The 16,539-nt window shown below is 52.3% G+C and overlaps 1 protein-coding gene across 1 annotated transcript in view; it reads left to right on the plus strand.

Moving 5' to 3' along the window:
- Nucleotides 1–16,539, plus strand: part of LOC127928092 (ciliary neurotrophic factor receptor subunit alpha-like) — a 361,996-nt gene that overhangs the window by 269,117 nt on the left and 76,340 nt on the right. Inside the window, exon 5 of the mRNA XM_052515085.1 lies at nucleotides 12,849–13,012. Coding sequence (XP_052371045.1) covers nucleotides 12,849–13,012 — 164 coding nt within the window. The remainder of the gene's footprint in view (nucleotides 1–12,848; nucleotides 13,013–16,539) is intronic.

The raw sequence follows: 16,539 nt of genomic DNA on the forward strand, positions 1-16,539 counted from the left end.
AGTTGAACCCGATCAAACATATCTGGAGAGACGTGCCACGATGGTCCCCTCCAACCTGACAGAGCTTGAGAGGATCTGCAGAGAAGAGTGTGAGAGACTGCCCAAATACAGGTGTCCAAGCTGACAGAGCTTGAGAGGATCTGCAGAGAAGAGTGTGAGAAACTGCCCAAATACAGGTGTCCAAGCTGACAGAGCTTGAGAGGATCTGCAGAGAAGAGTATGAGAAACTGCCCAAATACAGGTAGCGTCATACCCAAGAACACTCTATACTTTAAAAAAATGCTTTAATAAAAATGAGGAGGGAATGATAAGGGTGGGGGAGGTGAGGAGGAAATGAGAAGGGTGGGGGGGTGAGGAGGAAATGAGAAGGGTGGGGGAGGTGAGGAGGGAATGAGAAGGGTGGGGGAGGTGAGGAGGGAATGAGAAGGGTAGGGGGGGTGAGGAGGGAATGAGAAGGGTGGGGGGTGAGGAGGAAATGAGAAGGGTAGGGGGTGAGGAGGGAATGAGAAGGGTAGGGGGTGAGGAGGAAATGAGAAGGGTAGGGGGTGAGGAGGGAATGAGAAGGGTGGGGGGTTGAGGAGGAAATGAGAAGGGTAGGGGTTGAGGAGGGAATGAGAAGGGTAGGGGTTGAGGAGGAAATGAGAAGGGTAGGGGGAGGTGAGGAGGGAATGAGAAGGGTAGGGGGTTGAGGAGGAAATGAGAAGGGTAGGGGGTGAGGAGGAAATGAGAAGGGTAGGGGGTGAGGAGGAAATGAGAAGGGTAGGGGGTGGGAGGAATGAGAAGGTGGGGAGAAGGGTGAGGGGAGGGGGTGAGGAGGAAATGAGAAGGGTGGGGGAGGTGAGGAGGAAATGAGAAGGGTGGGGGGGTGAGGAGGAAATGAGAAGGGTGGGGGGGTGAGGAGGAAATGAGAAGGGTAGGGGGTTGAGGAGGAAATGAGAAGGGGGGGGGGGTGAGGAGGAAATGAGAAGGGTAGGGGGTTGAGGAGGAAATGAGAAGGGTAGGGGTTGAGGAGGAAATGAGAAGGGTAGGGGTTGAGGAGGAAATGAGAAGGGTAGGGGGTTGAGGAGGAAATGAGAAGGGTAGGGGGTTGAGGAGGAAATGAGAAGGGTAGGGGGTTGAGGAGGAATGAGAAGGGTAGGGGTTGAGGAGGAAATGAGAAGGGTAGGGGGTTGAGGAGGGAATGAGAAGGGTAGGGGGTGAGGAGGGAATGAGAAGGAGTAGGGGTTGAGGAGGAAATGAGAAGGGTAGGGGGTGAGGAGGAAATGAGAAGGGTAGGGGTTGAGAGGTGAGAAGGGTGGGGGGGTGAGGAGGAAATGAGAAGGGTAGGGGGTTGAGGAGGAAATGAGAAGGGTGGGGGAGGTGAGGAGGGCATGAGAAGGGTAGGGGGTGAGGAGGAAATGAGAAGGGTGGGGTTGAGGAGGAAATGAGAAGGGAGGAAATGAGAAGGGTAGGGGGTTGAGGAGGAAATGAGAAGGGTAGGGGGTTGAGGAGGAAATGAGAAGGGTAGGGGGGGTTGAGGAGGAAATGAGAAGGGTAGGGGGGGTGAGGAGGAAATGAGAAGGGTAGGGGGTTGAGGAGGAAAGGAGAGAAGGGTAGGGGGTGAGGAGGAAATGAGAAGGGTAGGGGGTTGAGGAGGAAATGAGAAGGGTGGGGGGGTGAGGAGGAAATGAAGGGTAGGGGGTTGAGGAGGAAATGAGAAGGGTGGGGAGGTGAGGAGGAAATGGGGGTGGGGAGGAGGGAATGAGAAGGGTAGGGGGTTGAGGAGGAAATGAGAAGGGTAGGGGGTGAGGAGGAAATGAGAAGGGTGGGGGTGAGGAGGAAATGAGAAGGGTGGGGGGTGAGGAGGAAATGATAAGGGTGGGGGAGGGAGGAAGGAAATGGGGGTGAGAGGGAATGAGAAGGGAGGGGTTGAGGAGGGAATGATAATGGGTGAAGGGAATGAGAAGGGAGGGAGGTGAGGAGGGAATGAGAAAGGGGGTGAGGAGGGAATGAGAAGGGTAGGGGGTGAGGAGGAAATGAGAAGGGTGGGGGGTGAGGAGGAAATGAGAAGGGTAGGGGGTGAGGAGGAATGAGAAGGGTAGGGGTTGAGGAGAAATGAGAAGGGGGGGTGAGGAGGAAATGAGAAGGGTGGGGAGGTGAGGAGAAATGAGAAGGGTGAGGTGAGGAGGAAATGGGGGGGTGAGGAGGAAATGAGAAGGGTAGGGGGTGAGGAGGAAATGAGAAGGGTGGGGAGGTGAGGAGGAAATGAGAAGGGAGGGGTTGAGGAGGGAATGATAAGGAGGTGGGGGTGGGGAGGTGAGGAGGAAATGATAAGGGTGAGGGGAGGGGTGAGGAGGGAAATGAGAAGGGTGGGGGAGGTGAGGAGGGGGGAATGAAAAGAGAAGGGTGGGGGTGAGGAGGAATGAGAAGGGTGGGGGGGGTGAGGAGGGAATGAGAAGGGTATGGGGTTGAGGAGGAAATGAGAAGGGTAGGGGGTGAGGAGGGAATGAGAAGGGTAGGGGGTTGAGGAGGAAATGAGAAGGGTAGGGGGTTGAGGAGGAAATGAGAAGGGTAGGGGGTGAGGAGGAAATGAGAAGGGTGGGGGGTGAGGAAATGAGAAGGGTAGGGGGGTGAGGAGGGAATGAGAAGGGTGGGGGGTGAGGAGGGAATGAGAAGGGTAGGGGGTGAGGAGGGAATGAGAAGGGTAGGGGGTGAGGAGGGAATGAGAAGGGTGGGGGAGGTGAGGAGGGAATGAGAAGGGTAGGGGGTGAGGAGGAAATGAGAAGGGTTGAGGAGGGGAGGGTGGGGTTGAGGAGGAAATGAGAAGGGTAGGGGTTGAGGAGGAAATGAGAAGGGTAGGGGGTTGAGGAGGAGGAAGGGAATGAGGAGGAAATGAGAAGGGTGGGGGGGTGAGGAGGTGAGAAGGGGGGTTGAGGAGGAAATGAGAAGGGTGGGGGGGTTGAGGAGGGAATGATAAGGGTAGGGGGTTGAGGAGGAAATGAGAAGGGTAGGGGGGGGTTGAAGGGAGGGAATGAGGAAAGGGTAGGGGGGGGTGAGGAGGGAAATGAGAAGGGTAGGGGGTGAGGAGGGAATGAAGGGTGGGGGGGTGAGGGGAAATGAGAAGGGTAGGGGGTTGAGGAGGAAATGAGAAGGGGGGGGTTGAGGAGGAAATGAGAAGGGTGGGGGAAGGAGGGGTGAGGAGGAAATGAGAAGGGTGGGGGGTTGAGGAGGGAATGAGAAGGGTAGGGGGTTGAGGAGAGGAAATGAGAAGGGTAGGGGTTGAGGAGGAAATGGGGGGTTGAGGAGGAAATGAGAAGGGTAGGGGGTGAGGAGGAAATGAGAAGGGTGGGGGGTGAGGAGGGAATGAGAAGGGTAGGGGGTTGAGGAGGGAATGAGAAGGGTAGGGGGGTGAGGAGGAAATGAGAAGGGTGGGGGAGGTGAGGAGGGAATGAGAAGGGTAGGGGTTGAGGAGGAAATGATAAGGGTGGGTGAGGAGGAAATGAGAAGGGTAGGGGGAGGTGAGGAGGGAATGAGAAGGGTAGGGGGTGAGGAGGGAATGAGAAGGGTGGGGGGGTGAGGAGGAAATGAGAAGGGTGGGGGAGGTGAGGAGGAAATGAGAAGGGTGGGGGGTGAGGAGGAAATGAGAAGGGTGGGGGAGGTGAGGAGGAAATGAAGGAGGAAATGAGAAGGGTGGGGGGTGAGGAGGGAATGAGAAGGGTGGGGGGGGTGAGGAGGGAATGAGAAGGGTAGGGGGTTGAGGAGGAAATGAGAAGGGTAGGGGGTGAGGAGGGAAGGGAGGGGGTGAGGAGGAAATGAGAAGGGTAGGGGTTGAGGAGGAATGAGAGGGTAGGGGGGAGGAGAAATGAGAAGGGTAGGGGTTGAGGAGGAAATGAGAAGGGTAGGGGGGTGAGGAGGAATGAGAAGGGTGGGGGGGTGAGGAGGAAATGAGAAGGGTGGGGGTTGAGAGGAATGAGAAGGGTAGGGGGTGAGGAGGAAATGAGAAGGGTAGGGGGTGAGGAGGAAATGAGAAGGGTAGGGGGTTGAGGAGGAATGAGAAGGGTAGGGGTTGAGGAGGAATGAGAAGGGTAGGGGGTTGAGGAGGGAAATGAGAAGGGTAGGGGTTGAGGAGGAAATGAGAAGGGTAGGGGTTGAGGAGGAAATGAGAAGGGTGGGGGGTTGAGGAGGGAATGAGAAGGGTAGGGGTTGAGGAGGAAATGAGAAGGGTAGGGGGTTGAGGAGGAAATGAGAAGGGTAGGGGGTGAGGAGGGAATGAGAAGGGTGGGGGGTTGAGGAGGAAATGAGAAGGGTAGGGGGTGAGGAGGGAAGGGTAGGGGGTTGAGGAGGAAATGAGAAGGGTGGGGGGTGAGGAGGAAATGAGAAGGGTAGGGGGTGAGGAGGGAATGAGAAGGGTAGGGGTTGAGGAGGAATGAGAAGGGTAGGGGGTTGAGGAGGGAGAAGGGTAGGGGGTTGAGGAGGAAATGAGAAGGGTAGGGGGTTGAGGAGGAAATGAGAAGGGTGGGGGGTTGAGGAGGGAATGAGAAGGGTGGGGGTTGAGGAGGGAATGAGAAGGGTAGGGGGTGAGGAGGGAATGAGAAGGGTAGGGGGTTGAGGAGGAATGAGAAGGGTAGGGGTGAGGAGGGAATGAAGGGAGGAGGAATGAGAAGGGTAGGGGGTTGAGGAGGAAATGAGAAGGGTAGGGGGTGAGGAGGGAATGAGAAGGGTAGGGGGTTGAGGAGGAAATGAGAAGGGTAGGGGGTTGAGGAGGAAATGAGAAGGGTAGGGGGTTGAGGAGGGAATGAGAAGGGTAGGGGGTGAGGAGGAAATGAGAAGGGTAGGGGGTTGAGGAGGAAATGAGAAGGGTAGGGGGTTGAGGAGGAAATGAGAAGGGTAGGGGGTTGAGGAGGAATGAGAAGGGTAGGGGGTGAGGAGGGAATGAGAAGGGTAGGGGTTGAGGAGGAATGAGAAGGGGGGGGGTTGAGGAGGGAATGGAAGGGTAGGGGGTTGAGGAGGAAATGAGAAGGGTAGGGGGGTGAGGAGGAAATGAGAAAGGGGGTTGAGGAGGGAAATGGAAGGGTAGGGGTTGAGGAGGAAATGAGAAGGGTAGGGGGTGAGGAGGAAATGAGAAGGGTAGGGGGTTGAGGGGGTAGGGGGTTGAGGAAATGAGAAGGGTAGGGGGTTGAGGAGGAATGAGAAGGGTAGGGGTTGAGGAGGAAATGAGAAGGGTAGGGGGTGAGGGGAAATGAGAAGGGTAGGGGGTGAGGAGGAAATGAGAAGGGTAGGGGGTGAGGAGGGAATGAGAAGGGTAGGGGGTGAGGAGGGAATGAGAAGGGTAGGGGGGTGAGGAGGGAATGAGAAGGGTAGGGGGTTGAGGAGGAAATGAGAAGGGTGGGGGGTGAGGAGGGAATGAGAAGGGTGGGGGAGGTGAGGAGGGAATGAGAAGGGTGGGGGGGTGAGGAGGAAATGAGAAGGGTAGGGGGGTGAGGAGGGAATGAGAAGGGTAGGGGGTGAGGAGGGAATGAGAAGGGTGGGGGGTTGAGGAGGAATGAGAAGGGGTGAGAAGGGTGGGGGAGGTGAGGAGGGAATGAGAAAGGGGGGTGAGGAGGGAATGAGAAGGGGGGGGGGTTGAGGAGGAAATGAGAAGGGTGGGGGGGTGAGGAGGGAATGAGAAGGGAGGGAGGTGAGGAGGGAATGAGAAGGGTAGGGGGTGAGGAGGAAATGAGAAGGGAGGGGAGGTGAGGAGGAATGAGAAGGGTAGGGGGTTGAGGAGGAAATGAGAAGGGTAGGGGTTGAGGAGGAAATGAGAAGGGTAGGGGAGGTGAGGAGGAATGAGAAGGGTAGGGGTGAGGAGGAAGGGAATGAGGTGAGGAGGAAAAGGGTAGGGGGTGAGGAGGGAATGAGAAGGGTAGGGGGTGAGGAGGAAAGGAAGGGTAGGGTAGGAGAATGAGGTGAGGAGGGAATGAGAAGGGTAGGGGAGGTGAGGAGGAAATGAGAAGGGTAGGGGGTTGAGGAGGAATGAGAAGGGTAGGGGGTGAGGAGGGAATGAGAAGGGTAGGGGGTGAGGAGAGGAAATGAGAAGGGTAGGGGGTGAGGAGGGAATGAGAAGGGTGGGGAGGTGAGGAGGAAATGAGTAGGGGGTGAGGAGGGAATGAGAAGGGTAGGGGGGGTGAGGAGGGAATGAGAAGGGTGGGGGGGTGAGGAGGGAATGAGAAGGGTAGGGGGGTGAGGAGGGAATGAGAAGGGTAGGGGGTGAGGAGGGAATGAGAAGGGTAGGGGGGTGAGGAGGGAATGAGAAGGGTGGGGGGTTGAGGAGGGAATGAGAAGGGTAGGGGGTGAGGAGGAAATGAGAAGGGTAGGGGGTTGAGGAGGAAATGAGAAGGGTAGGGGGGTGAGGAGGAAATGAGAAGGGTGGGGGGGTGAGGAGGGAATGAGAAGGGTAGGGGGTGAGGAGAAATGGAAGGGTAGGGGGAGGGAGGAAATGAGAAGGGGTGAGGAGGGGAGAAGGGTAGGGGGTGAGGAGGGAATGAGAAGGGTAGGGGGTGAGGAGGAAATGAGAAGGGTGGGGGGGTGAGGAGGAATGAGAAGGGTGGGGGGGTGAGGAGGGAATGAGGAGGAAATGAGAAGGGTGGGGGAGGTGAGGAGGAAATGAGAAGGGTGGGGAGGTGAGGAGGAAATGAGAAAGGGGGGTGAGGAGGGAATGAGAAGGGTAGGGAGTGAGGAGGAATGAGAAGGGTGGGGAGGTGAGGAGGGAATGAGAAGGAAATGAGGAGGAAGAAGGTGGGGGGGGGGGGTGGAGGAGGAGGAATGAGAAGGGTAGGGGGGTGAGGAGGGAATGAGAAGGGTAGGGGTTGAGGAGGAAATGAGAAGGGTAGGGGGTTGAGGAGGAAATGAGAAGGGTAGGGGTTGAGGAGGAAATGAGAAGGGTAGGGGTTGAGGAGGAAATGTAGGGGTTGAGGGAAATGAGAAGGGTAGGGGGTTGAGGAGGAAATGAAGGGAAGGTTGGAGGAGGGGGAGGAGGTGAGGGGAGGAGGAGGAATGAGAAGGGTGGGGGTTGAGGAGGAATGAAGGGAGGGGTTGAGGAGGAAATGAGAAGGGTAGGGGGTGAGGAGGAAATGAGAAGGGTAGGGGGTTGAGGAGGGAATGTAGGGGGTGAGGAGGGAATGAGAAGGGGGGTGAGGAGGAAGAGAAGGGTAGGGGGTGAGGAGGGAAAGGGTAGGGGGGTGAGGAGGGAATGAGAAGGGGGGGTGAGAGGAATGAGAAGGAGGGGAATGAGAAGGGTAGGGGGTTGAGGAGGAAATGAGAAGGGTAGGGGTGAGGAGGGAATGAGAAGGGTGGGGGGTGAGGAGGAAATGAGAAGGGTAGGGGGTTGAGGAGGGAATGAGAAGGGAGGGGGTTGAGGAGGAAATGAGAAGGGTGGGGGTTGAGGAGGAAATGAGAAGGGTGGGGGTTGAGGAGGAAATGAGAAGGGTGGGGGGTTGAGGAGGGAATGAGAAGGGTGGGGGAGGGGGTGAGGAGGGAGGGTGGGGGTTGAGGAGGAAATGAGAAGGGTAGGGGGTTGAGGAGGAATGAGAAGGGTGGGGGAGGTGAGGAGGAATGAGAAGGGTGGGGGGGGTGACAGAGGAATGAGGAGGAAATGAGAAGGGTAGGGGGTGAGGAGGGAATGAGAAGAAGGGTGGGGAGGGAGGAAAGGAAGGGAGGGGGTGAGGAGGAGAAGGGTAGGGGGTGAGGAGGAATGAAATGAGAAGGGTAGGAGGGGTAGGGGTTGAGGAGGAATGAGAGGGTAAATGAGGAGGAATGAGAAGGGGGGGGGTGAGGAGGGAATGAGAAGGGGGTGAGGAGGAAATGAGAAGGGTAGGGGTGAGGAGGGAATGAGAAGAAGGGTGAGGAGGAAATGAGAAGGGAGGGGGTGAGGAGGAAATGAGAAGGGTAGGGGTGAGGAGGGAATGAGAAGGGTAGGGGGTTGAGGAGAAATGAGAAGGGAGGGTTGAGGAGAATGAGAAGGGTAGGGGAGGGGGAGGAATGAGAAGGGTGGGGGGTGAGGAAATGAGAAGGGTAGGGGGTGAGGAGGGAATGAGAAGGGTAGGGGGTGGGAGGAATGAGAGGGTGGGGAGGAGGAGGGAATGAGAAGGGTAGGGGGTGAGGAGGGAATGAGAAGGGTAGGGGTGAGGAGGAAATGAGAAGGGTAGGGGGTGAGGAGGGAATGAGAAGGGTAGGGGGGTGAGGAGGGAATGAGAAGTAGGGGTGAGGAAATGGGAGGAGGGAATGAGAAGGGTGGGGGGGGGTGAGGAGGGAGTGAAAGGGAATGAGAAGGGGGGGGTGAGGGGAATGAGGGGGTGAGGTGAGGAGGAATGGAAGGGTAGGGGTGAGGAAGGAGAAGGGTAGGGAGGTGAGGAGGAATGAGAAGGGTAGGGGGTGAGGAGGGAATGAGAAGGGTAGGGGGTGAGGAGGGAATGAGAAGGGTAGGGGGGTGAGGAGGGGAGAATAGGGGAGTTGAAGGGTGAGAAGGGGGGGTGAGGAGGGAATGAGAAGGGTAGGGGGTGAGGAGGGAATGAGGAGGAGGAATGAGAAGGGTGGGGGGTGAGGAGGAATGAGAAGGGTGGGGGTGAGGAGGGAATGAGAAGAAGGGTGAGGAGGGGGGTAGGGGGTGAGGAGGAATGAGAAGGGTGGGGGTGAGGAGGGAATGAGAAGGGTAGGGGTGAGGAGGGAAAATGAGGGAAAGGGTAGGGGGTGAGGAGGGAATGAGAAGGGTGGGGGAGGTGAGGGAGGGAATGAGAAGGGTAGGGGGTGAGGAGGGAATGAGAAGGGTGAGGAGGAATGAGAAGGGGGGAGGAGGGAATGAGAAGGGTAGGTGGGGTGAGGAGGGAATGAGGAAGGGTGGGGGGGAGGGGGAATGAGAAGGAGGAAATGAGAGAAGGGTAGGGGGTGAGGAGGAAATGAGAAGGGGGGGTTGAGGAGGAAATGAGAAGGGTAGGGGGAGGTGAGGAGGAAATGAGAAGGGTAGGGGTGAGGAGAAGGGTAGGGGGGTAGGAGGAAATGAGAAGGGTAGGGGTGAGGAAAATGAGAAGGGTAGGGGTTGAGGAGGAGAAGGGTAGGGGTTGAGGAGGAAATGAGAAGGGTAGGGGTGAGGAGGAAATGAGAAGGGTAGGGGGGAGGAGGAATAGAGAAGGGTGGGGGGTGAGGAGGGAATGAGAAGGGTGGGGGGGTGAGGAGGAATGAGAAGGGTAGGGGGTGAGGAGGAAATGAGAAGGGGTGAGGGGGTTGAGGAGGGAATGAGAAGGGTGGGGGGAGGGTGAGGAGGAAAAAGGGTAGGGGTTGAGGAGGAATGAGAAGGGGGGGGTGAGGAGGAAATGAGAAGGGTAGGGGGTTGAGGAGGAAATGAGAAGGGTGGGGGTGAGGAGAAATGAGGGGTAGTTGAGGAGGAAATGAGAAGGGTAGGGGGTTGAGGAGGTAGGGGTTGAGGAGGAAATGAGAAGGGTAGGGGGTAGGGGAAATGATTGCTTAGGGGGTTGAGGAGGGAATGAGAAGGGTAGGGGGTTGAGGAGGAATGAGAAGGGTAGGGGGTGAGGAGGAAATCAGAGAAGGGTAGGGTGAGGAGGATAGAGAGGAGGGAATGAGAAGGGGGGGGTGAGGAGGAAATGAGAAGGGTAGGGGTTGAAGGGAATATAAGGGTAGGGGGGGAGGAAATGAGAAGGGTAGGGGGTTGAGGAGGGAATGAGAAGGGTAGGTGAAGGGTGGGGGGTGAGGAGGAATGAGAAGGGTAGGTGGGGGGAGGGAATGAGAAGGGTGGGGGGAGGTGAGGAGGAATGAGAAGGGTGGTGGGGTGAGGAGGAATGAGAAGGGGAGGTGAGGAGGGAATGAGAAGGGTAGGGGGGTGAGGAGGGAATGAGGGGGAGGTGAGGAGGAATGAGAAGGGTAGGGGGTTGAGGAGGGAATGAGAAGGGTGAGGAGGAAATGAGAAGGGTGGGGTTGAGGAGGGAATGAGAAGGGTGGGGGTTGAGGAGGAATGAGAAGGGTAGGGGGTGAGGAGGGAATGAGAAGGGTAGGGGGTGAGGAGGAAATGAGAGGAGGAGAGGAAATGAGAAGGGTAGGGGTTGAGGAGGGAATGAGAGGGGGTTGAGGAGGAATGAGAAGGGTAGGGGGTGAGGAGGGAATGAGAAGGGTAGGGGTGAGGAGGAAATGAGAAGGGTAGGGGTTGGGAGGAATGAGAAGGGTGAGGAGAGGAATGAGAAGGGTGGGGGTTGAGGAGGGAATGAGAAGAAGTAGGGGGTGAGGAGGAAATGAGAAGGGTGGGGGGTTGAGGAGGGAGAAGGGTGGGGGGTTGAGAGGAATGAGAAGGGTAGGGGTTGAGGAGGGAATGAGAAGGGTAGGGGTTGAGGAGGAATGAGAAGGGTGGGGGAGGTGAGGAGGGAATGAGAAGGGTAGGGGGTCAGGAGGGAATGAGAAGGGTAGGGGGTCAGGAGGGAATGAGAAGGGTAGGTGGGGTGAGGAGAGTACGAGTTGGGCAGCTTACACGCTATGGGGATGTCTTTGTCCTGTCCCAGCCCTGCCCCAGTGGTTGGAGCTAAACCACAGAGTAAACACACTGATCCCAAAATACCACAGAGACACCATACAGAGTAGAAACAGAATTGCATTCTCAAAACACCTCCCAGGCTCACACAAACACAGCATTCTACTTATATCACTCTCTTTCCTGCAGAATTCACTCTGAGCTGTAGTCTTCACTCTGAGCTGTAGCTTTCACTCTGAGCTGTAGGCTTCACTCTCAGCTGTAGTCTTCACTCTGAGCTGTAGTCTTCACTCTGACCTCTTGTCTTGTCCCAGCCCTGCCCCAGTGGTTGGAGCTAGCTTAACCACAGAGTAAACACACTGATCCCAAAATACCACAGAGACACCATACAGAGCTAGAAACAGAATTGCATTCTCAAAACACCTCCCAGGCTCACACAAACACAGCATTCTACTTATATCACTCTCTTTCCTGTAGTCTTCACTCTGAGCTGTAGGCTTCACTCTGAGCTGTAGTCTTCACTCTGAGCTGTAGCTTTCACTCTGACCTGAAGCTTTCACTCTGAGCTGTAGCCGTCACTCTAAACAGTATCCTTCACTCTGAGCAATAGCCTTCACTCTGAGCTGTAGCTTTCACTCTGAGCTGTAGTCTTCACTCTGAGCTGTAGCTTTCACTCTGAGCTGTAGGCTTCACTCTGAGCTGTAGCTTTCACTCTGAGCTGTAGGCTTCACTCTGAGCTGCAGCTTTCACTCTAAGCTGTAGCCTTCACTCTGAGCAATAGTCTTCACTCTGAGCTGAGAGGTCTTACCTGGCCCCCCGAGAGCCATTCAGAGGTCTTACCCGGCCCTTGATGGTCTTCAGAAGTCCTACCCAGCACCCAGAGAGCCTACAGAGGTCCTACGCAGGTTCGACAGGGCCTTCAGAGATCCTACCCAGCCCCCAGAAGGCCTTCAGATGTCCTACCCAGCCCACAGAGGTCCTACCCAGGTCCTCCAGGGCCTTCAGAGGTCCTACACATTCCTCAGAGGGCCTATTAGAGGTCCTACCTGGCCCCCAGAGGGCCTTCAGAGGTCCTACCCAGCCCACAGAGGGCCTTCAGAGGTCCTACCCAGCCCACAGAGGGTCTTCAGAGGTCCTACCCAGCCCCCAGAGGGCCTTCAGAGGTCCTACCCAGGTCCCCGATGGATTTCAGATGTCCTACCCAGCCCAAAGAGGTCCTACCCAGGTCCCCCAGGGCCTTCAGAGGTCCTACCCAGATTTTAAAGGGCCATCAGAGGTCCTACCCAGCCCCCAGAGGACCTACAGAGGTCCTACCCAGGTTCAACAGGGCCTTCAGAGATCCTACCCAGCCCCCAGAAGGCCTTCAGAGATCCTACCCAGCCCCCAGAAGGTCTTCAGAGATCATACCCAGCTCACAGAAGGCATTCAGAGGGCCTACCCAGCCCCCAGAGGGCCTTCAGAGATCCTACCCAGCCCCCAGAGGACCTTCAGAGATCCTACCCAGCCCCCAGAGGGCCTTCAGAGGTGCTACCCAGGTTCGACAGGGCTTTCAGAGATCCTACCCAGCCCCCAGAAGGCCTTCAGAGGTCCTACCCAGCCCCTAGAGTGCCTTCAGAGATCCTACCCAGCTCCCAGAAGGCCTTCAGAGGTCCTACCCAGCCCCTAGAGTGCCTTCAGAGATCCTACCCAGCTCCCAGAAGGCCTTCAGAGATCCTACCCAGCCCCCAGAGGACCTTCAGAGATCCTACCCAGCCCCCAGAGGACCTTCAGAGATCCTACCCAGCTCCCAGAAGGCCTTCAGAGGTCCTACCCAGCCCCTAGAGTGCCTTCAGAGGTGCTACCCAGGTCCCCGATGGACTTCAGAGGTCCTACCCAGCCCCCAGAGGGCCTTCAGAGGTGCTACCCAGGTTTGAAAGGGCTTTCAGAGATCCTACCCAGCCCCCAGAAGGCCTTCAGAGGTCCTACCCAGCCCCCAGAGGGCCTTCAGAATTTCTACTGAGGTCCCCCGATGGCCTTCAAAGGTCCTACCCAGGTCCCCCAGAGAGCCTTCAGAGGTCCTACCCAGCACCCAGGGGACCTTCAGAGCTCTTACCCAGTCCAGAGGACCCGGGGCACCAATTGTTACCACTGCTCTTCATTCTCCATTTGGTCTTTCTCTATGTCTCACACCTGATGAAATTCCTGTTTGTCCTCTAACCATCCATCAATTTGGTCATGTGATGATCTATATTCCACAATGTCTTTCTCTGTGCTGTGACTACATGCCCACTGTCCTGTACTGTGTCCCAAAACGGTCTCCAGCTTGGTCAATGTCCCTGTGTACTGTATTGTCTAATGTGTTGTCTCTCCTCTCTCCCTGCAGTGAAGCCAGACCCCCCTGAAAAGGTGGTGGCCACGCCCATCCCTAACAACGTTCGTCGTCTGGAGGTCACCTGGAATAGCCCTTCTACCTGGCCAGATGTAGAGAGCTTCCCCCTGAAGTACTTCCTACGATACAGGCCCCTCATCAGAGACCAGTGGCAACACGTGAGTTATAGATACACATGTAACACACACACACAAAAATGACTGGTAATCTATCCAAGACCTGCTCAGTTAATCCCTACGATTGTGACAATGAGTTGTCATAATGCTGCATCAAATGTACATGATCCAAGAGCATTGGCAAACACAATGTAAGTAATTTAATTTTTGTACCCTTAATTGCAACAAATTCATCTGTTTATCCTACAGCTATTGTAAGCAATAATCATGAGCCTATGAACCAGAGTTACACTGTTAGCACTGAGGCGGTGTGCAATAGTAGGAAGACCACTTTATGCAGCTCACCCTGCACTATCAGCTCCAATGTAAATAACATGAGTAAGTCTACCTCTGATAAGCTTCCTAGTAAAGCATTAAAAACAATCAAGCAACCCAGAAAAGAGCTAAAAATAGCCCATATTAACATATGTAGCCTAAGAAACACGGTCCATGAAGTCAATAACTTGCTTGTAACAGATGACATTCATATTCTGACTATCTCTGAAACTCACTTAGATAATACCTTTGATGATACAGTGGTAGCAATACATGGTTATAACATCTACAGAAAAGACAGAAATGCCAATGGGGGCGGTGTTGCGGTCTATATTCAGAACCACGTTCCTGTAAAGCTTAGAGACGATCTCATGTTAAATACTGTTGAAGTAATATGCCTCACCTAAAGCCCATTCTGGTGGGGAGCTGCTATAGACCACCAAGTGCATTCAGTATCTGGATAATATGTGTGAAATGCTTTATAATGTATGTGATATCAACAGAGAAGTATCTTTTCTGGGGGATTTAATATATTGACTGGCTCTCATCAAACTGCCTACTCAGGAAAAAGCTTCAAACTGTAACCAGAGCCTGGAACCTGGTTCAGGTTATCAATCAACCTACCAGGGTAGTTACAAACAGCACAGGAATGAAATCAGCAACATGTATTGATCACATCTTTACTAATGCTGCAAATATTTGCTTTAAAGCAGTATCCAAATCCATTGGATTTAGTGATCAGAATATAGTAGCCGTATCTAGGAAAACCACAGTTCCAAAGGCTGGGCCTGATATTGTGTATAAGAGGACAGGCTGGGCCTGATATAGTGTATAAGAGGACAGGCTGGGCCTAATATTGTGTATAAGAGGTTGTACAATCCATTTCGTAGTCATTCATATGTTGATGATGTAAATAATATATGCTGGTCTGTGGTGTGTAATGAGGAGCAACCAGGCGCTGCACTTGTCGCCTATATGAAACAAGTTATTCCAGTTACTAATAAACACGCACCCATTCAGAAAATGGCTGTAAAAACTGTTAAATCCTCTTGGATTGATGAGGAATTGAACATTTGGTTGAGAGGGATGGGGCAAAAGGAATGGCAAATAGGTCTGGCAGCCCAACTGATTGGCAAATGTACTGCAAATTAAGAAATCATGTGACTAAAACGAAATAAAAATACAAATAAACTACACTATGGAAGAAAGATAAATTATATAAAGAATGATAGTAAAAAGCTTTGGGGCACCTTAAATGATATTTTGGGGGAAAAAAAGCTAACTCCTTCATTCATTCATTCAATCATTCAGATGGTACATTCATCACAAAACCCACTGATATTGTAAACTTATGGATGTCTTGGCAGCAACAAGAGCTGACATTACTCTACACCTCCAAATTATGAAAGACAAGAATTGTACTTTTGAATTCCGTAAAGTCAGTGTGGAAGAGGTGAACAAATTATTGTTGTCTATCAACAGTTACAGATACACATGTAACACTCTCAACATGTGAGTTATAGATACACATGTAACACACTCAACATGTGAGTTATAGATACACATGTAACACACTCAACATGTGAGTTATAGATACACATGTAACACACACTCAACATGTGAGTTATAGATACACATGTAACACACACTCAACATGTGAGTTATAGATACACATGTAACACACTCAACATGTGAGTTATAGATACACATGTAACACACACTCAACATGTGAGTTATAGATACACATGTAACACACTCAACATGTGAGTTATAGATACACATGTAACACACACTCAACATGTGAGTTATAGATACACATGTAACACACACTCAACATGTGAGTTATAGATACACATGTAACACACTCAACATGTGAGTTATAGATACACATGTAACACACTCAACATGTGAGTTATAGATACACATGTAACACACTCAACATGTGAGTTATAGATACACATGTAACACACACTCAACATGTGAGTTATAGATACACATGTAACACACTCAACATGTGAGTTATAGATACACATGTAACACACACTCAACATGTGAGTTATAGATACACATGTAACACACTCAACATGTGAGTTATAGATACACATGTAACACACACTCAACATGTGAGTTATAGATACACATGTAACACACTCAACATGTGAGTTATAGATACACATGTAACACACACTCAACATGTGAGTTATAGATACACATGTAACACACTCAACATGTGAGTTATAGATACACATGTAACACACTCAACATGTGAGTTATAGATACACATGTAACACACTCAACATGTGAGTTATAGATACACATGTAACACACACTCAACATGTGAGTTATAGATACACATGTAACACACTCAACATGTGAGTTATAGATACACATGTAACACACACTCAACATGTGAGTTATAGATACACATGTAACACACACTCAACATGTGAGTTATAGATACACATGTAACACACTCAACATGTGAGTTATAGATACACATGTAACACACACTCAACATGTGAGTTATAGATACACATGTAACACACACTCAACATGTGAGTTATAGATACACATGTAACACACACTCAACATGTGAGTTATAGATACACATGTAACACACTCAACATGTGAGTTATAGATACACATGTAAACACACTCAACATGTGAGTTATAGATACACATGTAACACACTCAACATGTGAGTTATAGATACACATGTAACACACTCAACATGTGAGTTATAGATACACATGTAACACACACTCAACATGTGAGTTATAGATACACATGTAACACACACTCAACATGTGAGTTATAGATACACATGTAACACACTCAACATGTGAGTTATAGATACACATGTAACACACTCAACATGTGAGTTATAGATACACATGTAACACACTCAACATGTGAGTTATAGATACACATGTAACACACACTCAACATGTGAGTTATAGATACACATGTAACACACTCAACATGTGAGTTATAGATACACATGTAACACACTCAACATGTGAGTTATAGATACACATGTAACACACTCAACATGTGAGTTATAGATACACATGTAACACACTCAACACATCAACAACATGTGAGTTATAGATACACATGTAACACATACAACATGTGAGTTATAGAACACACTCAACATGTGAGTTATAGATACATGTGACATAGTAACATGTAACACACTCAACATGTGAGTTATAGATACACATGTAACACACACTCAACATGTGAGTTAT

The sequence above is a fragment of the Oncorhynchus keta genome, unplaced genomic scaffold (genome assembly GCF_023373465.1).
Source record: "Oncorhynchus keta strain PuntledgeMale-10-30-2019 unplaced genomic scaffold, Oket_V2 Un_scaffold_21293_pilon_pilon, whole genome shotgun sequence".
In the NCBI taxonomy this organism is placed as follows: domain Eukaryota; kingdom Metazoa; phylum Chordata; class Actinopteri; order Salmoniformes; family Salmonidae; genus Oncorhynchus; species Oncorhynchus keta.